The 25,955-nt window shown below is 41.6% G+C and overlaps 3 protein-coding genes across 25 annotated transcripts; all 3 read left to right on the top strand.

Annotated features, from left to right (window-relative positions):
* The first annotated feature begins 409 nt into the window (after positions 1-409).
* LOC124842455 (uncharacterized) lies at positions 410-22,940 on the top strand. Of its 23 annotated transcripts, none has more exons than XM_088116569.1 (15): positions 410-627; positions 1,392-1,800; positions 1,923-2,174; positions 2,668-2,723; positions 2,885-2,944; positions 3,169-3,255; positions 4,744-4,759; positions 5,276-5,319; positions 5,458-5,573; positions 5,743-5,847; positions 5,929-6,147; positions 6,292-6,408; positions 6,606-6,665; positions 21,795-21,924; positions 22,580-22,940. In XM_088116569.1, the coding sequence occupies exons 2-7, from the start codon at positions 1,596-1,598 to the stop codon at positions 4,756-4,758; spliced, it is 675 nt and encodes a 224-aa protein (XP_087972695.1). In that variant the 5' UTR covers positions 410-627; positions 1,392-1,595; the 3' UTR covers position 4,759; positions 5,276-5,319; positions 5,458-5,573; positions 5,743-5,847; positions 5,929-6,147; positions 6,292-6,408; positions 6,606-6,665; positions 21,795-21,924; positions 22,580-22,940. The 23 variants fall into 23 exon arrangements, with proteins under 23 accessions (XP_087972695.1, XP_087972693.1, XP_087972692.1 ...); XM_088116567.1 differs by having other exon boundaries at positions 5,216-5,319; XM_088116566.1 differs by having other exon boundaries at positions 4,744-4,795.
* Positions 16,607-18,131, top strand: LOC148198070 (uncharacterized). Its single transcript, XM_088115707.1, has 3 exons — positions 16,607-16,678; positions 17,066-17,467; positions 17,622-18,131. The coding sequence occupies exons 1-3, from the start codon at positions 16,607-16,609 to the stop codon at positions 18,129-18,131; spliced, it is 984 nt and encodes a 327-aa protein (XP_087971833.1).
* Positions 22,941-23,477: 537 nt separating the features above from the next.
* LOC124842453 (purple acid phosphatase 22-like) lies at positions 23,478-25,824 on the top strand. Its single transcript, XM_047318939.2, has 5 exons — positions 23,478-23,963; positions 24,040-24,331; positions 24,704-25,272; positions 25,351-25,439; positions 25,528-25,824. The coding sequence occupies exons 1-5, from the start codon at positions 23,784-23,786 to the stop codon at positions 25,736-25,738; spliced, it is 1,341 nt and encodes a 446-aa protein (XP_047174895.1). The 5' UTR covers positions 23,478-23,783; the 3' UTR covers positions 25,739-25,824.
* The last annotated feature ends 131 nt before the right edge of the window (positions 25,825-25,955 follow it).

The following is a 25,955-nucleotide window of genomic DNA, read 5'->3' as shown; positions in this document are numbered from 1 at the left end:
ATAATTTCAGCTTTTTTTTTCTAAAAGGATTTACTCTCTTTATTTTTTCCATCAATATGTATAAAGAGAACTGCATGTAAATGGTGAATTTTTTTTAGTACACAGCACAGTTGAGTTTTATTATCTAAACGTATTTATTTCAATAATATAATTTATTATTTATGATCAAAATTTGACTTCCAAAAACTTGAATTCCAATTTTTATTTTAATCCATTTAGTTAAAGAAAAATGTTAAAATTCAGTTTCGGACCGAATTCTAAATTAACATTTAATAACATTTATTTTGGACCGCACATTCCGCGCGGCAACGCGCGCTTTTGAACTTAATTTCATGACCATTTTGCCCTTCGCCTTTTCCTTATATTCCCACTCACTGCTTCACTGCCCATTCTCTTCACACTCCTCATTCTTAATCATCAAATCTCATGCAAGAGCATTAATTTCCCATTTCAATTCCATTTTTCAAATTCGTTTTTCATACCAATCATATTTTCGGTTACAATTTCTCAGTCAAACCTTCGTTTTTGTGTGTAATTTTTCTTAAATCCACGATCAAAAACCTCTGCTTCCTTTCAATTTCGAATTGTTCTTCTGCGCAATCTTCTTCTTTTACCGTTTGAAACTCTGTGAGTTCCTCTCCCTCTGTATATATCTTTTGTTTGGGCAATTTTTTTTTTCTTTTTGTTGAGTTTGTGTCTCCTGGGAAAGTCGATAAAGGACAATTGGAATGGAAAAGTTGGTTTTTTCTTTTTCTCCATCTCACTCACGTCACCAAAACCCTGAATTTCAGGTTTCATTTCTTTTAGGGTTATGCAATTCAGGTTTTGTGGAGCACGGAAACTGGGCACACCACTGTTTGCTTTCTGTTCTTTAGCTTTTCTTTTTTTCTTTTCCGAGTAATTTATGATAAAATTGGATTATTTTAGGATGTGGGTCTGCGATAGTTCGTTTTCTTGTGTATGGTTGGTGTTGTTATTGTTTACTCGATGGAATTGATCAATAATCGGACCATGTTTGTCGTATGAATCCAAGAAACAGGGTTTTTGTGTGTAACGGGCGAGGTTTGGGTTAAGGATAATGTCGTCTTTTCGTTCACTGCATCAGCTTGGTTGTTGGCTGGATATATTCTTACTAATTAATTAATAATGCCTTGTCGTATCCGTTGGGTTTTGATATTCTTTGTTTAATTTTCATTTTGAAAAAGTGAACGTTGTTGAAATCAAATAATCGGTGTTTCTCTTTGGTGTAACGTGTTTCTGCTACTCCTTAGTGTGATCTTATTCTCTCTTCTTTCTTCTGTTTTATTTTCCTTTTCCAATTGGTGGGTTTGCGGCACTGGTTTGTATAATCTTGTTTTACTTTTTTATTTTTCTGTTTTGCTTTTTTGTAGCAGGTTGTCATCTGCCTTGGTCCTGGAAATTTCCGGAAGCTGAGATTTGATGAGCTTGTGACAGTGATTGTAGGGAAGGTTTAACGCATGAAGAAACTATTCTTTTTCAAATCTTCTGCGTCTAGCAGTGGAAATAACAACAATGCAACTCCGCCGAAATAAACAAATAAGCAAAAGGCACGGGATAGTGTTTCCGAGATTGGAATGAACAATCAAGCTTACGGTAAAGCTGATGATTATTTCCAGAGCTCCAAGAGCTTTTTCTCCAAGATCAGAGTTCTTCTGGTGTTCCAGATCTTAGAAGGAGCAGGTCACTGTCGTCATCTGCTTGCCAGTTCAGAGATCCAACGAGGTCTCCTTCAAGTAGCATTGTTAGTGATCCATATCATCAATTTGAGCGTTCATCTCGGTGAGACTTGATAACCTAACTTTTGAAGCATATTGTTGACTGAACTGAAGCTTATTCCACGTTGTATTGGCTACATTTTGCACATATTTATTTTGGTTGAACTTTCTATGTGTATATATCAGTTGTCAGGCTCCTAACTATGAGAAACAAAAGCGAGACACGAGAGCCCAAGTTTCTTCTGTCCAGAATTCGCACGGATATGAGAGACCTGGGTCTACCAGTTCTTCAAGATCCCATCACGAGTCATCTGGGAATTCATTCCAGCAACATTTCAAGTAAGGTTCTTGATCGTTACATTGATGGAGAGCAGCATCCGGAGGAAAGTAGGCCCAGGAACAATTCACAAAGAAATAATAGTCGACATGGGAGCTATGGTATTAAGCGTCCTCCAAAAGTTCAGCTTACAGCACCTAATTCACCAACTCATGGAATCATTAATTTAGGGAAGCTAAAGTTACATGCCATCGGTTCTCATCCCGAGATTGGGCAGAAAATTGTGTTGGACCAGAGTCCCCGAGGATAACCTTTTTATATTTTAACATTTAAAGATTTTTCTAAAATAAAATAGAATAATTTGTAGTATTTGGTTTTACATGATAAAACACTTTATTTAATTTTATTTGTTCTGTGTTTTAGTTTAGAAATCATAAGTGACGTTTAGTAACTTATTTGTGGTTAGTTTAGAAATAATAAGTGACGTTTAGGAACTTATTTGTGGTTAGTATAGAAATAATAAATTGTGGGCTAGAAATAATAAGTGACCTTTAGTAACTTAATTGGCCGTTATATTAACATCATTTCATATATTATCTCTTCTTTTACTGTAGCTATCTGTGGTTGATGATTTTCATTACTTTTGGGCTACAGGTTGGTTACACACCTCACAATCTCTTTTGCAAACAATTATTCGGACATATCCTCAGGTACGAGAGTGCACTATATAGTTCATTTGCACTATTTATGTTGAACTATTTCTTTCATTGTCTGCCACTATGTAGATAACTAATTATCAAATTATATATTTTCTGAATAGAATTTTTAGCACTTTATTTTATTTTTTTCATCTCAATTTATTGGGCTACAGGTTGGTTACACACCTCACAATCTCTTCCATTTGCAAACAATTATTCGGACATATCCTCAGGTACGAGAGTGTCCTATGTAGTTTATTTGCACTATTTATGTTGAGCTATTTCTTTGTATTTCTTCCATTGTCTGCCACTTTGTAGATAACTGATTATCAAATTATATATTTTCTGAATAGAATTTCTAAAACTTTATTTTATTTTTTTCATCTTAATTTACTAATATTGGCAGTTATACTAACTAACTCAACCACTCATTTTTTTTTCCCATTTTGGTTGGTAGGGTGCTGTTAATTTTGCATTAATGATGTCGCAAATGGAGGGAGGTTTCCCAGTTGATTACAACACCATAACTGATTCTTTTCTTAAGGTGTTTATCTAGTATGATTAAGTGATATCTGTGTTGCATTTTTTTACCAAATCAATTCTTTTGAAGCTTGAAACCTGTTTAATCCTTGTATCTAATAAAAACCATCAAGAATGAAGTTGTAAAAGCAAGTAATTAGAGGACTCACGAATATAGTTCTCACGCCTGCGCGCCAATCTTCGCGCATTCTGTGCGCAACTTTCACACCTGGGCGCCCCAGAAGGGGGCTGAGCGCGATACTTGCTGATATGGCATCCTAAATCTATTTAAGGTTACCATGCAACGAGGGTGCAATCTTCTTGGTGGCTGAAGCACGAAAACACCATCTTGGACATTTGGTAGCTGGTTTTGGGTGGTGGGAACTCTCCATTCTTCTTCCTTGGGTCTCCATCTCTTCCATTTTCTTCTATTGTAAGTTCAAGCTCTCCATGACAATGGAGAGCTAAGTTCATTTTGTTGGGGAATGATGTAACTATCTTGTAAATGCACTTGTTTTGAATGAATACAAGCTTCTTTCATTTATTGTGAGTGTTTATTTCCTTTGCTTAAAGCTTGTTGTGACTTGATCAACCCAAGCATGATTCTTTAGTTTGCTTAATGTTGGGAAATATTGGGAGAAACATGAACTGGACTAAGCAAACTAGATAATCATGCTAGGGTTGATCAAGTCACAACAAGCTTTAAGCAAAGGAAATAAACACTCACAATAAATGAAAGAAGCTTGTATTCATTCAAAACAAGTGCATTTACAAGATAGTTACACCATTCCCCAACAAAATGAACTTAGCTCTCCATTGTCATGGAGAGCTTGAACTTACAATGGAAGAAAATGGAAGAGATGGAGACCCAAGGAAGAAGAATGGAGAGTTCCCATTGCCCAAAACCAGGTCCAAGATGGTGTTTCGTGCTTCAGCCACCAAGAAGATCGCACCCTCGTTGCATGGTAGCCTTAAATAGGTCTAGGGTGCCACATCAGCAAGTATCGCGCTCAGCCCCCCTTCTGGGGCGCCCAGGTGTGAAAGTTGCGCACAGAATGCGCGAAGATTGGCGCGCAGACGTGAGAACTATCTTCGTGAGTCCTCTAATTACTTGCTTTTACAACTTCATTCTTGATGGTTTTTATGCTCATCCAATGCACACAATTTTCCTACAAAATTGAGGGAATTAGTGATGAAAATCCCTAAGTGTAAGCTAAACTAAACTTATTCACAAAGTTAGATAAAAGAGAGGATTAAGCAGGTTTCAAGCTTCAAGAGAGTTGATTTGGTAAAAAAATACAACACAGATAATGATAAGAATTACCGTTATCATTAAGTCATTATTGTGGTGATTAGTAACATGATATTCATGCTTCATTATGTTGGTTAAATGTTTCTTTATGTGGCTTTATGTTGATTTTTATGTACAAACACTCCCTTGGTCCTTTCCTCATTGTTTTAACTATTATTAATTGATAGTTCATGTATTACCTTCTTTTTGTCATGTTCACAGAAATCTGATCCATGAGGTAACTGCCTTTCTCCTAGATTTTCTGTATCCACAGGTTTGTGTGCTCCATTGCTTTTATAGTTTATATATTGAAACATTGTGCTAATTTAAAAGGCACTAAGTGGTTTTTCGGTTCTTGCAGTCACTTGTTAAATTTTTGATGAACAACAAATAAGGCATATGGCCTAGTGCGCTACGCATAGGATATAGTGCCTAGGGAATAAGGTATAGTGGACAACATAGAGGACATATGGCATAGGGCATAGGGTATAAGGCATAGGTAAGGCTTAGATCAAAGTAAGGGTAGAATTTAGGGTTTAATGTACTAGGACTTACCACCTAGGCCATAAAGCTTAGGACTTGCTAAAGAATATTGCAAACAATTGTGCATTGATGCCTGCATATGGATTTTTGAGCAATTCAGGTCATATGAATGACTGCAATTTTTTTTTCTTGGATCATATTTGAGCTCCAGGTAATTATTTAACTTTTTGTAACGGTTTTGTCTGGTGGACAATGTATGCCTTCTGTAAAGGGGACAAGCTTGGATGCAGTGAGGAACTAGGAGATCTTGTAAAGGTAGGTTGCATTTGAAATTTTGAAATACTTTGAATTGATTGCTTTTTTTATTTTTTGCTTTTTGTTTCGTTCTATTTGTTGTATATTTAATATGAAATGAGATTTTTTTGTTAATTTTGGTAATATGTTCTAATGTAGACTGCGGACAATGATCTTGTTTTAAAAATATTCATCAAAGTCTGAGCTATTCCAAAATTGTTGTTGCTTTTGCTCAGAGAACAAAATTTGACAAGATTCTAATATACTCTAAGCAGGTAGAGGCTTGTTTATATTATTGATTTCTATGTACAAGCACTCTCTAGTTCTTATCCTCTTTTTATTGATTACATGATTTTTGATGCAGTATTCCATTGCTTGTATAATCTATCTAATGAAACTTTGAGCTAATTTAAAAAAAACTAATTGGTTTTTCGGTTCTTGTAGTCACTTGTTGAATTTTTTGGCAATCTATCAGGAGAATGGGCACTAGAGAGCATGAAAGACTTATTGTTGTTGAAACTCAGAGGCAACCTACAAATTACTGTGCAGGTATGAAACTATAATTTTCTTCTATAGCATGATATTATTAATATTTGATTGATAACTGAATGCTTATTTATATCTGTCTAGGTTGCTAAAGAATGTTGTGAACAGTTGGGCATTGATGCTTGCATAAGGATTTTTTAGCAATTCAGGTCATATGAAGGGCTGTCATTTTTCATGGGATCATATTTAAGCTCCAGGTAATTATTTCATTTTTATTTAACTGATTTTTTTTGGTGGACAATGGATGCCTTCTGTAAGGGGGAGAAGTTTGAATGCAGTGAGGAACTAGGAGATCTTGTAAAGGTAGGTTGCATTTGAAATTTTGAAATACTTTGAATTGATTGCTTTTTTTATTTATTTATTTGGTTTTTCTTTCATTTTAATTGTTGTATATTTAATATGAAATGAGATTTGTTTCTTAATTTTGATTAATATGTTGTAATGTAGACTGTGGACAATGATTTGACTTTAGAAATAGACATCAAAGCCAGAGCTACTCCAAAAGTTGTTGTTGGTTTTGTTGAGAGAAGAGAATTTGACAAGATTCTAATATACTCTAAGCAGGTAGAGGCTTGTTTATTTATGAAATTCTATTGATTTTTGTTTATCAGATTATTTGATGCTTCTTTTGTTAATTTCATTGATATTCTTCTGGCCTAGAGTATTTTAATTGGCCGTTATATTAACATTATTTCATATCTTTGCTCCTCTTTTACTGCAACTATTTGTGGGTAATGATTTTCGTTACTTTTGGGCTACAGGTTGGCTACACACCTGACTATCTCTTCCTTTTGCAAACAATTCTCCAGTCAGATCCTCAAGTACGAGAGTGCACTATGTAGTTCATTTTCACTATTTTTGTTGAGCTATATCTTTGTATTTCTTTCATTGTCTGCCACTCTGTGAGATCCCAAAATATTATTATAGATATTTTATTTCTTCGTGAGTTCAATCAGTAAAAATTTATTATTGTGCTATTATAATCTGGTGTTCAAATATTGAGAGTATGATTCTAGTATTTTATTTATTCTGATAATTTCCAAGGCACGTATATATATTTTTAAGTCATAATACTTAATCCAATATAGTATATGTTTTTTTTTTTCAATGCAAGTAATCCTTGTTTTTTTTAGCCAAGGAAAAACCGTAGCTTCCTTTTATTCTTCCTCTTTAACGTCTTTTGTCCTCTTTCCCATACAATTGCATTATTTCCTCCCTTTCCCCACACACAGAGTGTTGTCTTCTTCCATTGTAGCGTCCTTTGACACCTTTTACTTCATATCAAGACTTTCTTTGTATAAACCAAACGAAACAAAACTTGTACAGGACTTTGAAGTGAAACTACGGGAAACAATTAAGCTTAGATTAAGGAAATTTGTTCCTTCTTTGATTGAAAACGTCCAAACATAGGGGCTGCTAGCTTCAAGGATAAAACCTTAACTTCCCCTTAATGATAATTAACAAAAATAATAAGGAAAAAACAGAGGAGAGAAGGTTGGTCTGAGATAGGAAGAAGTAAGTAAAGAGGTAGGACAAACTCTGTAGATCTAGACAAGTAGGAGCTACCTTAGATTGTGTAGAAGAGTTGGAGCTGCTAATTTTCGTAGAGGAGAACCAAAGAATCTAGGTAGAGGAGCTAAGCTATACTTTAATTGTATGAATACTTGAAATTGTTGATCTGTGAAATGTGTTCTGATGATATAGTTGATGTAAGAATAGCATAGTTACTTGGCTTGTGTGTATGCTCTGCTTCATGAGTTTGGTTGAAATGTATATTTTAACTTTGAGATGGATGAACTAGAAGGATGAATGACCGAATAATATGGCTTTTAAATACCTTATAACTCTGCGTTTGGAAAGAAAGGAGAGTTTGGTTGTCAGTATATTGTTTGTGGCTATTAGAACTCTCCGTTTGTTTCCCTTACATGCTCGAATGAGATTAAAATCTCTTGTATATGTCTTGAAGCCGTGTAGAATTATTGTGTTAGAGAATTAAAGGTGTTCAAAAGAAAGAATAAGAAACAGTAGGATATCAGTTAGTTGTTAGTTAGGAGGAAAAAGGGGAGAGTATAAATAGAAGTTAGTTGAGAGGGGAAGGGATCGATTCTGTATTCTTTGAATTGTACTGGAACTTTGTCCAGTGGAGGAAGGTTCAGGCTTCCTTGAGAGAACCCATTGTACATTGAATTCTTGGATTAATTCAATAACACGAGAGTTATTCATTGTTTCTAATTTTTCTTGAGTATTATCGAGTGTGGATGGACTTCTTGATTAAACAAGTCTATCATATTGCATAGGGCCCCTACATCCATTTATTCATGGCATGAATTTTATATCCTGAAGAATTATGGTTTCACATGGGTCACTAAGGTTGATTGTTAATCTTAATGGTTCTGCCACTCGATACTTATATTTTATTGTTATTTGACCATGCCTATCGGTGCAACATTACTCCCCATCTGCTGATTAACTCTTTGTTTTTTATCTTATGTATGTGAAAGGCCAAAAAGAGTGAAAACTTCTGATTCCTTTTGTTAATAGTTTTGTAACCGTGCAGAATTTTACTGCTAGAAATAATTTCGTGTCCTCGCTCATCTATGAGTGAACTGGCTGACTTTCTTTTCTTATGGCAAGTCTGAAGTCTGAATTGAGTCAGTGTGGGGCAATGGTATGTTGTTTTGGTGTCTTTTATAAAATAAAAATTTCCAAGCATGGTTGATATGTATATTGATAGGTTCTTTAATCTAGAACCTATGGAAAACACGCTCTATACACCCAAGTCACACAACACAGAATGCGGAATAACCTCTTCGTATTGACTTTCAATCAAAGAAACGAATACGGAGAGCTTAACCTCCCCCTCTCAGGACAACAAGTTCCTGACAAAACTCTTATTCTCTCCCCCCAAAAGTCCCTCTACAATTAGACCCAAAACTATTTATACAAGTTTCTTCCCGCTCTCCCTAACTGCCTAGGCAGTTAGGCTAACTAATGTCTCTTCCTTCTCTCATACACTAATAACGGCCTAACATTACTCCCCCCTCCTTCAGCAGCCTTGTCCCCAAGGTTGAACTCAGGGTATTGATCCTGCATGGTTTCCACGTCTTCCCACATAGCTCCCTCTCTCCCTCCGTCTTGCCACTCCACCAAGACTTGCTGCATTGTTTCTTCCCCCTGCTGCCTTGTTCTCTTCTCAAGAATCCTCACTGGCCAATAGCTGGGTCCTTCTGCCTGTAGCTCAGCTGGCAGCTCCTTTTCTATTCTCTTTTCCCCCACCGCTTTCTTTAATTGGGAAACATGAAAGACAGGATGTATCCTGGCTGTTTCTAGCATCTGTAGGCGATAAGCAACCTTCCCAATTTGCTGAATCACCTAGAAGGGTCCATAATATCGAGCTGCTAGCTTGGGATGCAACCGCACGGGCATAAAAGCTTGTCTATGAGGTCTAATTTTTAAGTAGACCCAATCTCCTACTTTTATATCCACTTCTCTCCTCTTTTTATTTGCTTGATTAGACATTACCTCCTGGGCCCTGCGTAGATGGAATTTTAATTGTCTCAGAGCCTCGTCTCTCGTTATTAAATCCTGTGCCACCGTTTCCACCGCTGTCTCCCCTGGAACGAACCTACTCAAGGACGGACGAGGCCGTCCATACATGATCTCGAACGGGGAGCACCTTGCCGCCCCCTAATAACAGGTGTTGTACCAGTATTCCGCCCAAGGTAACATCATCTTCCAGCTTTTGGGTTGCTCGGAGCAAAAACACCTCAAATATCCTTCTATAATGCGGATCAAGACCTCCGTTTGACCATCAGTTTCTGGATGGTAGGCAGTGCTCATTTTCAGTTGGGTTCCCTGCATCTTAAAGAGTTCTTTCCAAAACATACTAAGAAATAAGGGATCCCTGTCACTTACAATTGACAAAGGGATGCCGTGCAACCTGACTATCTCCTGAACGAAAATCTCTGCTACCGTTCTCGCTGAGTAGGGATGTTTCAGCACTATAAAATGGCCATATTTGCTTAATCTATCCACAACCACCAATATTGCATCAAAGCTCTGAGATTTAGGCAATTTTACGATGAAATCGATACTCACTTCTTCCCACACTGCCTGCGGAATAGGGAGGGGCTGTAATAGACCTTGGGGAGACGCAGCCATATATTTATGCTGCTGGCATATCACACATCCAGCCACAAACTCTGTTACTGTGTTCTTCATTCCCACCCAATAGAATGACTGCGCTATCCTTCTATAAGTTCGAAACACCCCTGCATGCCCACCTGTGCTTGTTACATGGAACTCCGCTAACAATTTGGGGATCTAAATAGATTTAGCCGAAAGCACTATCCTTCCTTTGTAGTGGAGCCGGTCATTCTCTAACGTATACGACGCGTGGCGATTCGGGTCCTTCTTAAGGTCATCAATTATTTTCTTGAGTGTCTCATCCTCTCCTACTTCCAATATTTCTCGAAAATCATGCCAATACGGTCTAGAGATAGCATGCAACTCGAGGTCATCAACTATTTTCTTGAGTGTCTCATCCAATATTTCTTTCATTATCTGCCACTCTGTTAGATAAATGATTATCAAATTATATAATTTATGAATAGCATTTCTAGAACTTTACTTTATTTCATCACATGGGGTTATGGAAGCAATTCATCAACATATTCAAAGACACTGAGTATATATACATATATATATACATATATATATATATATATATAAGTTATATGTTGAGCTTTATCCTTGTGTTTCTTTCATTATCTGCCACTCTGTTAGATAAATGATTATCAAATTATATAATTTATGAATAACATTTAGTTGAAAATGAGACCAATTTATTATTCTCAATCATTAAAATACATTCTCATATCCTCTATTTGTAATAATCTAATTCTCCTATAAAGGGAAATAGGGAAACTAGGAAAACAAAATAAAATAAAAAATTATATATCTATATCTTTTAATTAAGAAGATTCTAAAGATATTTTCTCCAATTACAACACTCCCCCTCAAGTTGGTAAATGAATATCAATCATTCCCAACTTGCCTACAAGATCTTGAAATCTACCTGGAGGAAGCCCTTTTGTAAAAATATCTGCTATTTGAAGTTATGTAGGATTATGAGTTGTAATCACAAATCCTCTGTCAAGATTATCTTTGATGAAATGTCTGTCAATTTCAATGTGTTTGGTTCTGTCATGTTGTACTGGATTATGGGCTATGCTCATAGCAGACTTATTGTCACAGTGTAGTTGCACCGGGTTCTCCACTTTGACTTTAAGATCTTCCAAAATGATTTTCATCCAGAGTCCTTCACACATTCCTTGAGCAAGGGCTCGAAATTCAGCTTCCGCACTAGAACGGGATACTCTATCTTGCTTTTTGCTTCTCCATGTTACCAGACTACCTCCAAGAAATACACAATACCTAGAAGTAGATTTTCTGTCGGTAATAAAACCTGCATAGTCCGCATCAGTATATATATCTTCATAGTCAATGTGTCTTCCCTTTTGAATAATAACCCCTTTTGATAGGTTCTTTTAATCAAGAACCTATGAATAACACTAGAAACACAACACAGAACAGGTTCTCTGAATTATACAGTCTCCTTTTATTGAAAAACAATCAATAAAATGGTGAATACAAGGTACTCAGAGAGCTTAACCTCTCCCCAAAGAACTCCAAGAGTTCTTGCACAATCAATAAGACTCCAAAACTGCCCCTCTATACAACTCCTAACCTCCTTATATACAAACCACTAACAAACTAACAGAAACCCAACCCCCTCCTTCCTAACTGCCTCGGCAGTTAGGCTATGTGGCTTTTCTCCTCCTCTTATATACAATTAGTTCCCTAACATTACTCCCCTCCCCTCCAACAACCTTGACCCCAAGGTTGAATTCAGGATACTGCTCCTGTATGGTTGCCACGTCTTCCCAAGTGGCGCCCTCTTGACCCCCTTCTTGCCACTCTATCAACACCTGAGGTATTTCCTCTGATGCCAGCTGCCTTGTTCTTCTGTCTAAAATCCTTATCGGCCAAAACATGGGTCCATCTGCTTGTAACTCAGCCGGCAGTGCGTTCTCCACCCTCTTCTCACCCACAGCCTTCTTTAGTTGGGACACGTGAAATATTGGATGTATTCGTGCTGCCTCGGGTAATTGTAAAAGAAAGGCTACTTTCCCCACCTGCTGTAACACCTCGAAAGGTCCATAATACCTGGTAGAGGGCTTCGGGTGCAACCTAAGAGGCATGGACGACTGCCTATGGGGTCTAATCTTTAAATAGACCCAATCCCCCACCTGAATATCTGCTTCTTTCCTTCTTCTATTAGCTTGAGTGACCATTGCCTCCTGAGCTTGCCATAAATGAACCTTCAATTGTTTTAAAGCCTCATCCCTTGTTAACAAATCTTGTGCCACTGACTCCACCGATGTCTCACCTGGAATAAAACGACTCAAAGTAGGTGGAGCGCGTCCGTATACTATTTCAAAAGGGGAGCACCTTGTTGCACTTTGATAACTGGTATTATACCAATATTCAGCCCATGAAAGCATCGTCTTCCAACTCTTCGGCTGTTCTGAGCAAAAACACCTCAAATACCCCTCCAAAATTCTGTTCACCACCTCAGTTTGGCCATCTGTTCGGATGGTATGCCGTGCTCATGTTGAGCTGGGTACCCTGCATCTTGAAAAGCTCTTTCTAGAAAACGCTCAAAAAGAGAGGGTCTCTATCACTGACTATTGACGTAGGAATCCCATGCAATTTAACTATGTCTTGTATGAAAACCTCTGCCACCGTGCGTGCGGAATAAGGATGCTTCAGCTCTACGAAATGACTGTATTTACTTAACCGGTCAACTACCACCAATATTGCATCAAACCCGTGGGATTTGGGTAGCTTCACGATAAAATCAAGACTTATCTCTTCCCAAATGGCCTGTGGAATCGGCAGTGGTTGCAAAAGACCCTGGGAGAAGCAGCTAAATATTTATGCTGCTGACAAATCACACAGGCAGCCACAAACTCTGTTATTGTTTTCTTCATGCCTGGCCAATATAGTGATTGGGCTATCTTTCAATAAGTACGAAACACTCCCGAATGTCCGCCAGTGCTCGTCACGTGAAACTCTGCTAAGAGCTTGGGAATCCAACTCGACTTAGCTGATAAAACCAGCCTTCCTTTGTAGTGAAGGCGGTCATTCTCCAACGTATAGGCTTCATGGCTATTTGGGTCCCCTCTAACATCCTTTCTTATTTTGCATCAACACAGCCCCCACTCCAAGGTCAGAGGTCGAGAGGAGCAAGGTTAAGGCCGACCAGGATGAGAGTGCAGTCCTGAGCAAACAACTGGTGGTGAAGGTCGAGGACACCTTGGACCACCTACCATTCGTCCAAGCTATTATGGACGTCCACATATCTGAGCACTTTGTTCCATTGCAGCTCAGCATTTACGATGGGACGACTGACCTTGACGATCATGTGAAGGCGTTTACTACTCGGATGGCATTTCGAACAGGGGACCGGGCAATCTGGTGTCAGGCGTTTTCTTTGTCCCTGGAAGGGGAAGCCCTGGAATGGCTTAACTCCCTACCTCCAAATTCTATAGAAAGCTTCGACGGCCTAAAGGCCATGTTTGGACGACAATTCGTCAGCGGCCGCTCCCAGGACTTGACCATCTTTGAACTATCGAGCCTCAGACAGGGGAAAGAAGAAACATTAAAAGCATTCATGGACCGTTACTAGAAAATGGTTCGGCGAGTGAAAGGTCTCAACTCCGAGTTGGCCCTTCAGTATGTCTTACCGGCACTTAAACCCGGACCGTTCAAAGAGAGCGTCTGTCGGCGCGCGCCAAAGACCTTGGAAGAGTTCCGTGAACGAGTAGCAGACGAAATAAGGGTCGAGGAGATGAAGCAGTCCTACCGGAAGGAGGGTCAGGAGGCAAAGGAAAAATCGGAGGGCAAAAGCCATGGAGGGCTGCCAGGGAAGGTAGGGGGGTTCAAGCCAAAGGATCCCCCCAGGGGCCCGCGTTTCTAGCAATAAACCTCGTTAAACTCCCCTCGAGCTAAGATATTGCAAGAGGCATTGAGTGTCGAACTCATACAAACGCCTAAGAGGCGCCCGACCCCGCCAGGCGTTGTTGGGAACAAACATAGCCTGTGGCACCAGAACTTGGGTCACACTACGGAAGAATGTGTGACTCTCAAAGATCGAATGAGGAGCTGATCTGGGCTGGCCAATTGAAGAAGTATGTTAGGACCGAACATACCGAGTGCCACGTTGGCTCCTCAGTACGACCGCACAGTCCCCGCAGGAGTTCATTGAGACAAGATGACAGGGGGTGCTCATGGCACTATGGAGGTAACCGTCTCCAGAACGAGAGACGTCGGAGTAGAAGTCAAAGCAGGAGTAATGACCGTGCGCTGCGTGGTCACATCAACACCATCTCAGGAGGGTTTGTCGGAGGAGGGTCGTCCTCATCGACGCGGAAGAGTCATGTTAGGGGCCTCTAGCCGGTCAATTCGGTGCAAAAAGCTAAGAGATCCATGCCGGCGATCACTTTCACAGATGATGACTTCCACGCTCCAAACCCGGAGTAGGATGATCCCATGGTGATCACGGCAGAGATAGCCCGGTACGGGGTGAGTAAGGTCTTGATTGATCAGGGAAGCTCCGCCAACATCTTGTATTGGAAGAATTTTCAGCACATGGACCTGTCGGAGGATCTTATTGTGCCATACAATGAGCAGATAGTGGGATTTGCAGGAGAGCAGCTGGACACTCGCGGCTATGTTGACCTCCGTATTCGTTTAGGAACCGGACAGGAGGGCGACGAGAAGAAGGTTCGATATCTGCTAGTAGATGCTAACACGTCTTACAATGTCCTTTTAAGCCGTGCCTAAATGCGTTTGGAACAATAGTGTCCACCCTACATTTAACTATGAAGTATCCATCATAAAGAGGAACCATCTGCACCGTCAGAACTGACCAAAAAACGGCTCGAGGATGCTATGCAGCGGGGTTAAAGCTCCACCCCCGAGTGATGCGACGACGGACGGTCAGTTCAGAGGTGGCGATGGTTGACCTCAACCCCCGGACAAATACAGAAAATCGGATTGAGCCGATTGGAGAACTGCACGAAGTGAAGATAGGGCGTGATGAAGAACAGACTACCCACATTGTAGGGGGATTGGAGCCGGAGGTGGAGCGGGAATTACGGGCGATAATTTGGCGTAATCACGACCTATTTGCTTGGGCAACGTCTGACATGCCGGGAATTCACCCCTCGATAATGTCACACAAACTGGCTTTGTTCAAAGAAGCCAAGCCGGTCGCCCAGAAGAAGAGGAGGTTAGGCATGGAGAAGAGTGCAGCTGTTAGTGAAGAGGTGCGCAAGTTGAGGGAAGTTGGTTTCATACGAGAAGTGACCTACACCACCTGGCTAGCAAACGTCGTCATGGTCAAGAAAACTAGTGGAAAATGGCGAATGTGCACAGACTACACCAACCTCAACAAGACATGTCCCAAGGATTCTCATCCACTTCCCAGTATTGATGGTTTGGTCGATGGGGCGTTCGGCCATCATATGGTCAGCTTTCTGGATGCCTACTCCGGCTACAACCGGATTCCAATGTACGCCTCGGACCAGGAGAAAACTGCCTTCATAACTGAGAAGGCAAATTACTGCTACAACGTCATGTAGTTTGGCCTTAAAAATGCAAGGGCCACTTACCAGCGCCTGATGGATAAGATCTTTAAGGGACAGATCGGCCGCTGCATGGATGTTTACGTCAACGATATGGTTGTACGGTCGAAGTCCGACGGCGACCATATCAGGGATTTAGAGGAGGTCCTCGGACAAGTGAGGCGATACTCCATGAGGCTGAATCCAGCCAAGTGTACTTTTGGAGTAGCCACCGGCAAATTCTTGGGCTTTATGCTGACTGCTCGTGGTATAGAGGCCAACCCGAACAAATGCGCGGTTGTCCTGGAGATGAGAAGGCCCGTCAGTCTCAAAGAAATTAAGAGACTGGTGGGTTGACTTACATCCCTGTTCAGGTTCATTCCCTAAACTTGCCGAGCACATAAGACCGATCGTCAGAAGAATGAAGAAAGGAGCTGGCGTGGGGGATTGGGATGCTGAGTGCGAGCAGGCGTTTTTGGAAGTTAAGAATGAATAGACCATGGCCGGGCGAGGAGCTGCAAGTTTATTTGGGCGTGTTTCCAACCACAATCAGCGCTGCGCTGGTACAAGAGAAGCCGGAGCTCCGGCTCGTCTACTTTGTCAGTCGGGTATTGCAAGACCTGGAAACACGGTACCAACAGGTGGAAAAAGTGGCTCTGGCCCTCCTCAACGCGGCCATAAGACTTCGCCCTTACTTCCAAAGTCACATGGTGGTGGTTTGAACATACCATCCCATATCGAAGATTTTGAAGAAGCCCGATTTGGCCGAGTGGATGGTCAGCTGGGCGGTGGAGTTGTCAGAGTTCAAATTAAGGTTCGAGTTCCGAAGATCGGTCAGAGGTCAGCACCTGGCCGACTACGTCGTAGAGTTACCACAAACTCCCTGACCTGGACGAATGGAATTTATACGGCGACGGAGCCTTCGGAAGAGCAGGAGGGGGTGCGGGCGTGGTCCTGGAAGGGCCGGACGACTTCCTACTGGAACACTCCCTCATATTTAAGTTTAAGGCGTCATATAACCAACCTGAATATGAGGCCCTGATAGTCGGCCTTGCCCTGGCTCACGATATATGGGGGCACGCAGACTGACCTGCCGCACAGACTACCAGCTTGTTGTAGGTCAAATGAAGGGCGAATTTCAGGTGAAGGACGCACACCTCCTCTGGTACTTCCATTAAGCCCAGGCGTTGCTTGAAAGGTTCGAAAAGGTGGACATTAAACATATCCCGTGGGAAGAGAACGTCCGGGCGGACATGCTGTCGAAGCTCAGCAGCGGGAAGGAAAAGGGACAATTAACGACCGTAATCCGGCAGGTGCTGTCAAAGCCTTCAGTGGTATACCTGGCTATCGGAAGGGACGGTGAGGAGGATTGGCGAAACAAAATTCGCAAATTGATACAAGAACAAGACAACGGATGCCCGGTCTGACTAGTGGACGCCCGCAAAATTTCAAGATATGTCATCATAGGGGACAACCTCTACAAAAGGGGATTTTTAACTCCTCTTCTCAAATGTCTGGATCGCCCGAAGGCGTTGTACGTGTTGGACGAACTCCACGATGGCATATGCGGCTTTCACACCGACCACCGCACCCTGAAGGCCCGCGTCATCCGAGCAAGCTATTACTGGCCAACGATGGAGGAAGACGCCAAGAACTTTGTTCATAAGTGTAGGAAATGCCAAGCCCATGCTAATATCCCCCAGGCTCCCCCAAGCAAGTTGCATACTCTAGTCTCACCATGGTCGTTCGCCCAGTGGGGAATGGACATTGTAGGACCTTTCCCACCCGGACGAGCACAAAAGAAATTCATCTTAGTCGCCATTGACTATTTCACCAAGTGGGTAGAGGCCGAGGCCCTCGTGAGAATAACGGCCCAGCAAGTTCAAAAATTTGTATGGAAGATAGTGTGCCGGTTTGGCCTCTTACCAACGGTAGTGACCGACAATGGTAGGCAATTTATTGACAGAAAGCTAGGATCGTTTTACCAAGGTCTGGGAATTAAACATGTTACGAGTTCGGTGGAGCATCCCCAGACGAACGGTTAGGCAGAGGCTATAAATAAGACAATAGTGGCTGAGCTTAAAGAGATTGGGAGAGAAAAAGGGCGCATGGGTGGACGAACTCCCTGAAGTCTTGTGGGCGTACCGGTGCACCTCACATGGGACCATCGACGACACCCCGTTCGCCCTCACTTACGGCACTGACGCCATGTTACTAGTAGAATTGGGGGAACTCTCCTTGCGGCGACAGCCCCAAGACCCTCTACTCAACGACAAAGAACTTAGAGTAGAGCTGGATACTCTGGAAGAACGTCGCGATCGAGTAGTCCTTAGGGCAGAAGCCTGCAGACGAATGGTGGAGAGAAAATACAACAGTAAGGTACGACCCCGAAGCTTCAATGAAGGCGACCTGGTCTGGAGGAAGACGGGAGACGCACGAAGAGCGCCAACCCATGGCAAGCTTGCGGCAAAGTGGGAGGGGCCCTTCAAGGTAACTGAAGACCTTCAAAATGGAGCATACTGTCTTTCCCACCCGAATGGCAAGACCATCCCTAATACGTGGAACCCCTCACACTTAAAATTTTACTTCAGTTGAATTTGTCTTTGTAATAATATCTTTTTCATTTCAGATATATAATGCAATGCTCCAAGTTTTCACTACTCGCACTACTTAACTATCGGCGCATTAACCAGAAACTGGGCGGTTCATAAAGAGAACCCCTGTCGTCCAGCACGAAAATTGGTAATTGGGTGGTGAATGGCGAGTTCATAAATAGAACCACTGCCACCCAAAAGCTAATAAACCGAACAGGTGGTGAATGGCGAGTTCATAAATAGAACCACTGCCACCCAAAAGCTAATAAACCAAACGAGTGGAGAATAGCGAGTTCATAAATAGAACCACTGCCACCCGAATCCAGAACTAACAAAATGATCAAGAGGCGAACTACTAGTTCATAAAAAGAACCCCTGTCGTCCGACGTGCAGAACAGCGAATCCAATCATGGAGTTAGTACACTTAAGAAAAATAAGTTCATAAAATGAACTCCCATACCGAACGGTCGAAACCCAACAAAGCCTCTTAGCAGCATAACTTTCAAAAAGCATAAAGTATCTTAAACGGAAGATAAAGTAAACGGTCAACTGATAAAGCACAATTTAAAAAAATATACTTCAAAGTTCTTTGATAATAATTCAAGTTTGTAATTACAACCAGGATTGAACGGCCACCGGCCGGTAAACAAACCAATATAACCCCTACAAAAAGCAAAAAACACTACCCCCCATGCTCAATCACTCTTCATCGTCCCCGTCCGGACGCACGTCTTCTTCAGCTGCCACATCCTCATTAACCGGCAAAGTAATAACTGGCATCATCTTCCTGTCGTAGACGTCTTGGCCGATGTCGAAATCAGCGGCCAAGGGATCCGCCCCCAACAGAAAAGTCGCCTGATGGAGGGCCTTATTGAAGCCCTCCTCATGATCAATTTGAGCATTGGTGTTCAAAGTGGCAATGGCCTCGTTGGCCCTTTCCACCTCTTCGATCAGGCGGTCCACCTTACTCTGCAGCTCTTTGTCCCTTTCCGCCAGCTGCCTTGCCTCCAGCTTAAGTCGCCCAGCTTCCTCAACTATCCGGTCGCTCCTCGACCAAGTGTCCTTCAGTTGTTGGGCGGTTGTGCTCAGCTCGTCATGTACCTCGTCCATTTCCTCTTGCAATTTGGACTGCTACTTCCCACAGTCTTTATTCTCAAGAGTGAGAGCTTCCAGTTGAGAGCGGAGGTCCTTGACGACCTTCTTCTCGACGGCCAGCTTCGCTTGGACATCCCTGGCATTTCCCCGATTGGCGAATTCGCGTAGGTACCAGACCAGCATGGCCCCCCGGCTTGCGATTTCCAATGCAGCCTTGGTGATGTCCTTCTTTGACATAGGTTCAATCACCGCTCATTGGGAAGAGCTCGTGTGGAAGCTCACTCGGCCCCCCACGTTAAAGGCCGGGTTGAAGAGGCCGCCCGAGAGAGGATGGGGGGAGCTATTCTCTTGGCGACTCCGCTTTGAGGACGACTTCTCTTCCTTAGACTTTCTCTTCTAGTCTAAAGCAGTGGTAGGGGGGACGGCTGCCGCCTCAGACGACTCCAGGTTCACCACAGGAGCCGGTTGCGTCACCACGATCATCACTGGGGGATCGGTCACCATCCTCGATTGCGCGGCAGTCAATCCATGACTGGAACCTCCCGATCGGGGATCCCTCTTCCAGGATGACAGAACGTAGCTAGTCTTGCGGGGCGGTGGAAGAGACATGATATCTGAAAAGGAAACATAAATTTAGCTAAGTTAATATGAAAATAATATGCAGATATTGGCAAATGTTGCATTGAACACCATTTGGTCAAAATCCTCATGCCCAAGGCATTTGACTAGATTTTGGGTAGGGAGACGGCGGGATAAGGCGTCAATGGTCTTAACCGCCTCTATCTCAACGGGGGTCATGGAGTCGACCGGCATAGCATTTATCTTGGCAGGGTCCCTCGTCCAATAAAAGGGGAATAGGGGACCGCCCGCTGCAGTGTGAAACTGGGAACGACCGCCTTCTTTGATTATTACTTTGAAGTAGCGGTGTTTGAAATTTTTCAAGGACTCAGAGTACGGCTTGAATAGACAACAATCGTGGACGAAGGTTAGAGAGACCTAGTATCGTTTGGCGATCGGTCGGACATTAAAGTAGTGGAGAAAGACGGAAACAGTGGGAGTAATCGCTAGGGCCGAACACATTGTCACAAACGCTTGAATACAGGCCCAACCGTTCGGATGTAGTTGAGAGGGAGTGACGTTCAGCCTTCGAAGCACGACCGATTGGAACGCTGTGAACGGCACCCGAACAAACATCTGATTGAACAAATAAGTATATACAAAGAAAAAGTCGTTAGTATGAGCCCCCTTTCCGTGAAAGACTCGCTCGTTAGGATGACTAACGCCGAGGCGGATCAAACAGGCGTCTTCTCCATCCCTCGCTATGTACGATCGTTCCACCCACAATCGCAATTCCTCGCGGGTAGAAAAGTCAGACTCGTAGGACCCCACTTCATGAGAAGCCCAGTCGTATCCCCCAATCACGGGCCAGTTCTGCCCGTTCAGTGTCTATGACGATGCCCCCCTGAAGATGGAAGAGCGATATCCCGTTTATAACCCTCTCGCCGCCACCAACAGGAGACTTCGGCCCTGATCCCCCCTCCTGCTCGGGCCTTTCAAGATAAGACGAAGACACTGAGCTGGGAGACTTCGGCCCTGATCCCCACCTTCCTTGCCCGTTGAACCATCGGAAGAAGATACGCGAACAGTAGCCATTTATTATTTACCTTAGAAAAAGAATTTTCAGTCGAACAACAACAACAAAGGAAAAAGAAAGTGTGTGAAAGTGACTGAGCCCTGCGCCCCTATTTATAGCAAAATTTTTGAAACTGCTGATCCGTATCCACCGTCCAAATCTGGCACGATCAACGGTTCATATCAAGCGACGATCCCACTACTCGAGACAGACGGCCTATGATAACGCGACATGTGTTTTCCCGCCCAAACTCAATTCAAAAAAGTGTCGACCAGACACTTGTTACTATAAAACCCCACGACAACTAGTTGTCTAGGGCTTGGGGGGCCTGATGTACCTGATGACCCCCAGACGACTCAAGACAGAACACAGGGGACGACCGGCACTCAAGTACCCAGACCGGACGGTCATGACAGGTAGGTCTGTAGAGGTGATTAAGGTAAAGCACCGATTAGAGGGTTGGGCTCTGGATTGAGCCATGATTAAGGCCTTGCTAATCCTAGGCCCATGACCAAAATTATAAATACAGGTTAAAGGTAAGAGGTAGACAAATTATTCATTACGCATTTATTGCAGTACCTAAACAACCGATCGGACCTTTACTGACTTAAGCTTTAGGAGACCAGACAGACGCAGCGAAGAGCGCGCGGATTCAAGTGACTCGATCCCATACAGAAACAACCAAGAAAAAAAAAATCCCTCTATTGATTAGGTTAACAACAAGAAATATTATTTGCACGGGTTATTATGTTCCACTGATCACTTGTTGACGAAGATTTTTATGCCTGTAGTATTTCATACAAAGTCTGAAAACATTATATTGTTGAAACTGTAATTTTTTGCCAGAAATTTTGCTTCATACTGCATTATTGTCTTGAGGAGCTGACATTTCAGCACTAATATGTTTACAATTTTCTCTTGCATGTTCTTTTACAGGTTTTATTTGAAGATAAGCAATGGGATTTTCTAGTGGACCCTTACAGGAGTTCTGCAAGTTATATGGCATGACGTTAGAACCCTTGCTCAATATCTATCTGCAAGCTGGGCTTTCCGCTCTCAAGACACCGTATCCATTGACAACTTGAACTGTTGATTGATTATCATCTGGAAACACTTATTTTCATGCTAGATGCTTCTATGCTCTGTGTGGATAGCCATGTTTGCATACATATAACTGAAACACCCCCGCCATCCTTCCAAAAAAATATTCAAAACAGTTGGACTTTCCTTATCCTTTTGAGGGAATTAATGGTATTAAATGTGTTAGATGTTAAAGATGTGTATTTATGTTAATTAGGTTCAACCCATTCTATATTAAGGGCATTGGCCCATATCTTACATTATAAATAAACTACCGTATATGTATGGAAAATATACCAGGAAGATTTCTCCCTATCCTCTCCATTATTCACAAAATGGTTTGCCTATTAAAGAAAATTCCTTTTGATTGTAGTGGTTCGGTTACCTTTTCATGCAGTTGTTTTAAAACCCTCCATATATATTGAAGTTGAAAAGCATTCTTTGTATGAAATTTCATACTTGACACTGATAATCTGTCTTGAGCCCTTATGGATCAATTCATGATAATGACCCGTGTTGTTAATTTGTTGTGAATGATTTCAAGGCTCATACTTGTATTACTAAAGCCTCTTGTAAATTTGATCGGTTAGTGTTAGTGTATGCATTGCTAAAGCTGAGATATGTCCCTTGACTTGATAAAGATATTGTTACGAGGATGATTGCACAAAAGAAGATCCTCTATCACAGGAAGCTTTCCGCACATTAGCCCTTCCATTGCCGTACTCAAAGCAGCATCACTCTAAGCTTCTTTGCTATATAACTAAGGAGTTAATGGACACTGAGAACCCACCGCAAGTCTTGCCCAATGGATGAGGAATATGGAACCCTTTAGCTGTTGGGACGGCAAAGGGACTGCAATTTTTGCCCAAAAGGACTACTTACCTAAATGGAAAATGTTTTTTTTTCATAATTTTTTTACATCAGTTTGTATAATAACTCGTGATTTATCAGTTTCAAATATACAAACTAATGACATAGTCTATAATAAAAAAATTGTTAACATATTATACTGTTACCTAAATTTCCTTTATAGTCGTAGCAAAATTTCCTTTACATTTATTGAAGACTAAAATTGTCCACTTGATATGTAGGGAAAAGGATTGGAGGTCACGAAGAAACACTCTTAACATCCTTATATATTTTAAAAGTACCATTCGGTAGTTATAGTTGTAGTAGATTACCCAAATTTAAACCTTATTTGTTATATTATTCGTTATATAATTATAAAGTGTAATAAATAATATTAATACTATATTTAAGTAATCAAATAAAGTGTAATAAATAATATTATATATTAATAATATATTGGAAAATGAATACTGTGTACTAAAAATGAATATAAAAATGATTATTGTGTACTAAAATCGATACAACGAGAGCGGGCTTGGAGGGTTCTTATGTTCTTTTGTTGCTTGTGTTCTTTTGTTGCTTGAAAAAACCGTTTAAGGTCAATATAATTAATATTTCTCTGCAGTCATAGAAAGTTTTTCAAAGTTGAAACTAATAGAGAGGAATAGCGTGTTTGTATTGCCTTCAAATTTGAGCCATGCGTGATGTTCAGATGCGCCATTTTTATGTAAGTCGGCTTCTATTATTTGCTCTGAGTGCCAAACTGCGTATTCTTTTCCATACAATTCTATTTTCTTACTCAATGGAAGGAGGCACGCGTGTACAAGAAGGCAGAGAGAAACAGAACTACAAAGCAAGGAGTTTTGAAGAAAAATCTATCTTAAATGTTCTTTCCATCTCATGCAGTGTTTTTTCCGCAACCCCATTATATAAATAACTCAAAAGAGTTCCCTTTACTAATATACTTCATGAATCAACAAGAACAACCACAAGAACATGATGGGAAGAAAATTCAGCAGACGGTCTCTTATGGAGTTCCCAATCCTCCTCGTACACACCCTGTTCCTCCTTTTGTTCCCACTGCCTCTACTCTCCGAACACGACAATTTCGTTCGTCAGCCAGCTGGTCAACTCATCATCACACCACACCAACGCTCCCATTCTGATCCGCAACAGGTTCATGACGACTTATGATGCACGCATAGATCGATTATGTTAATGTTTACTTACGTTCGCAATTTGGTTACTGTAGGTGCACATTTCATTGGTGGGGAAAGAGAAGATGAGGGTGTCGTGGATAACGGAAGCGAAGCATGCAGAATCCGTGGTGGAGTACGGAACAGAGTCAGGGGAATATAGCGCAAAATCAACGGGGGAGCATACCTCGTACCGATATTTTTTGTACAATTCCGGCAAGATTCACAACGTTGTTATTGGTCCTTTGAAACCAGGCACCACTTACTTCTACAGGTGTGGAGGGTCGGGCCCAGAGTTTTCTCTCAAGACACCTCCACACAACTTCCCTCTTGAATTTGTCGTCGTTGGTAAGTCATTGTCGTTGGGATTTGATATCAGTCTTTTGCTTCACCATTTGGTTTGCTTCTGTCTGGGTTCTACTTTGGCATATAAACCATTACGGTTTTATAGTTGGGTTAATTTTCAAGTTAATGTGAGTTTATGTGTTGTTGAAGCAACGCAAAGATGGCGAGGGACACTAATATAATTAAGGATAAGGTATCTTTTAAGGATTGAAGCGTGGCGTAAGTGTACACCATTTGTTTGGCAGTTCCCTAACTTGCCTAAAAAAAATCAATGAATCACTTATATTTGTCGTTTTACCATTTGTATAAGATGTATGTGTATGGATAATGTTTTCCATAAAGATATGTGATTGTGTTGTTTATGATTGAATGCAGGGGACTTGGGACAAACAGAATGGACTGCATCAACCTTGAAACATGTCGAAAGCAGGGAGTACGACGTTGCGTTGTTACCGGGAGATCTATCCTACGCAGACTCCCAACAACCCTTGTGGGACTCCTTTGGTCGTTTGGTGGAACCCTATGCCAGTAAAAGGCCATGGATGGTTACCGAAGGCAACCACGAGATCGAGATTTTCCCCATTATTTACCCACAACCCTTCCAGGCCTACAATGCTCGTTGGCCTATGCCCTTCCAACAAAGTGCTTCCACCTCAAACCTCTATTACTCCTTCCAGCTTGTTGCCACCCATGTCATCATGCTAGGTTCCTACACTGACTTTCACGCCCAATCACAACAATACAACTGGCTCCGATCTGATATCGCCAACATTGACAGGGCCAAGACACCTTGGCTCATTGTGTTGTTGCATGCACCTTGGTATAACACTAATGAGGCACACCAAGGTGAAGGTGAATCCATGAGACAAGCCATGGAACAATTGCTTTATAATGCCCGTGTTGACTTGGTTTTTGCTGGCCATGTTCATGCCTATGAACGCTTCGTACGTCACACTTTCATTTCTTTTGTAAACTTAATCATCGGTTGTTTTGTTTTTACTAAGTGGTTAAATTCATTGCAGACTCGAATTTACGATAACAAGGTTGACTCATGTGGACCCATGTACGTGACCATTGGAGACGGAGGAAATCGAGAGGGGCTTGCGTTAATGTGAGATGTACTTGTGTTTTAATTTGCAATTTTCATTTTTTTTTTCTTTCATAGATTTATATTGTTGTATATCTATTGTTGATAACAGGTTTAAGAACCCTCCAAGCCCGCTCTCGTTGTATCGAGAACCAAGCTTCGGACATGGAAGGTTGAGAATAGTAAATGAAACACACGCACACTGGTCGTGGCACCGAAACAACGACACTGATGCAGTCGTAGCTGATGGCGTTTGGATAGAGAGTTTAAGCAGCTCCCAAGCATGTTCGATACAACAAGATGCTCCCAACGAAGAGCTATAAAATTTACTGGGAGACACGTTATAATATTGTGTTTGAGCTCAATGCACGTTTCAAATTTACGCCACATGAACCCTCTATTTTGATAACCTGGTATGAAAAATTTAGAAAATTATTCATCGGGGATTCCAACGTGAGTTTTTAAAATTATATTGGAGTGGAGTCGTCTATTTTGAACAATTTTGGTCTCGCAAGAAAAAGTCTATAGTGCAACGGCAGA

Source organism: Vigna umbellata, chromosome 5 (genome assembly GCF_029865625.1).
Source record: "Vigna umbellata cultivar VRB3 chromosome 5, Vumbellata_1.0, whole genome shotgun sequence".
Classification (NCBI taxonomy): domain Eukaryota; kingdom Viridiplantae; phylum Streptophyta; class Magnoliopsida; order Fabales; family Fabaceae; genus Vigna; species Vigna umbellata.
The sequence above is the reverse complement of the archived record's forward strand: the minus strand, read 5'-3'. Positions and strand labels throughout refer to the sequence as shown.

What these genes read in the sequence shown, in the direction of transcription:
- LOC124842455 (XM_088116565.1), top strand. Translation starts at nt 1,596, where the DNA reads ATGAACAATCAAGCTTACGGTAAAGCTGATGATTATTTCCAGAGCTCC. An exon ending in TAGTCGACATGGGAGCTATG is followed by an intron (nt 2,175 to 2,667) that starts GTATTAAGCGTC and finishes TTTGGGCTACAG; the next exon opens with GTTGGTTACACACCTCACAA. An exon ending in TTATTCGGACATATCCTCAG is followed by an intron (nt 2,945 to 3,168) that starts GTACGAGAGTGT and finishes TTTGGTTGGTAG; the next exon opens with GGTGCTGTTAATTTTGCATT.
- LOC124842453 (XM_047318939.2), top strand. Translation starts at nt 23,784, where the DNA reads ATGATGGGAAGAAAATTCAGCAGACGGTCTCTTATGGAGTTCCCAATC. An exon ending in CCCATTCTGATCCGCAACAG is followed by an intron (nt 23,964 to 24,039) that starts GTTCATGACGAC and finishes TGGTTACTGTAG; the next exon opens with GTGCACATTTCATTGGTGGG. An exon ending in TTCATGCCTATGAACGCTTC is followed by an intron (nt 25,273 to 25,350) that starts GTACGTCACACT and finishes AATTCATTGCAG; the next exon opens with ACTCGAATTTACGATAACAA.
- LOC148198070 (XM_088115707.1), top strand. Translation starts at nt 16,607, where the DNA reads ATGGGGGCACGCAGACTGACCTGCCGCACAGACTACCAGCTTGTTGTA. An exon ending in AAATGAAGGGCGAATTTCAG is followed by an intron (nt 16,679 to 17,065) that starts GTGAAGGACGCA and finishes GATCGCCCGAAG; the next exon opens with GCGTTGTACGTGTTGGACGA. An exon ending in GGTTTGGCCTCTTACCAACG is followed by an intron (nt 17,468 to 17,621) that starts GTAGTGACCGAC and finishes CTGAGCTTAAAG; the next exon opens with AGATTGGGAGAGAAAAAGGG.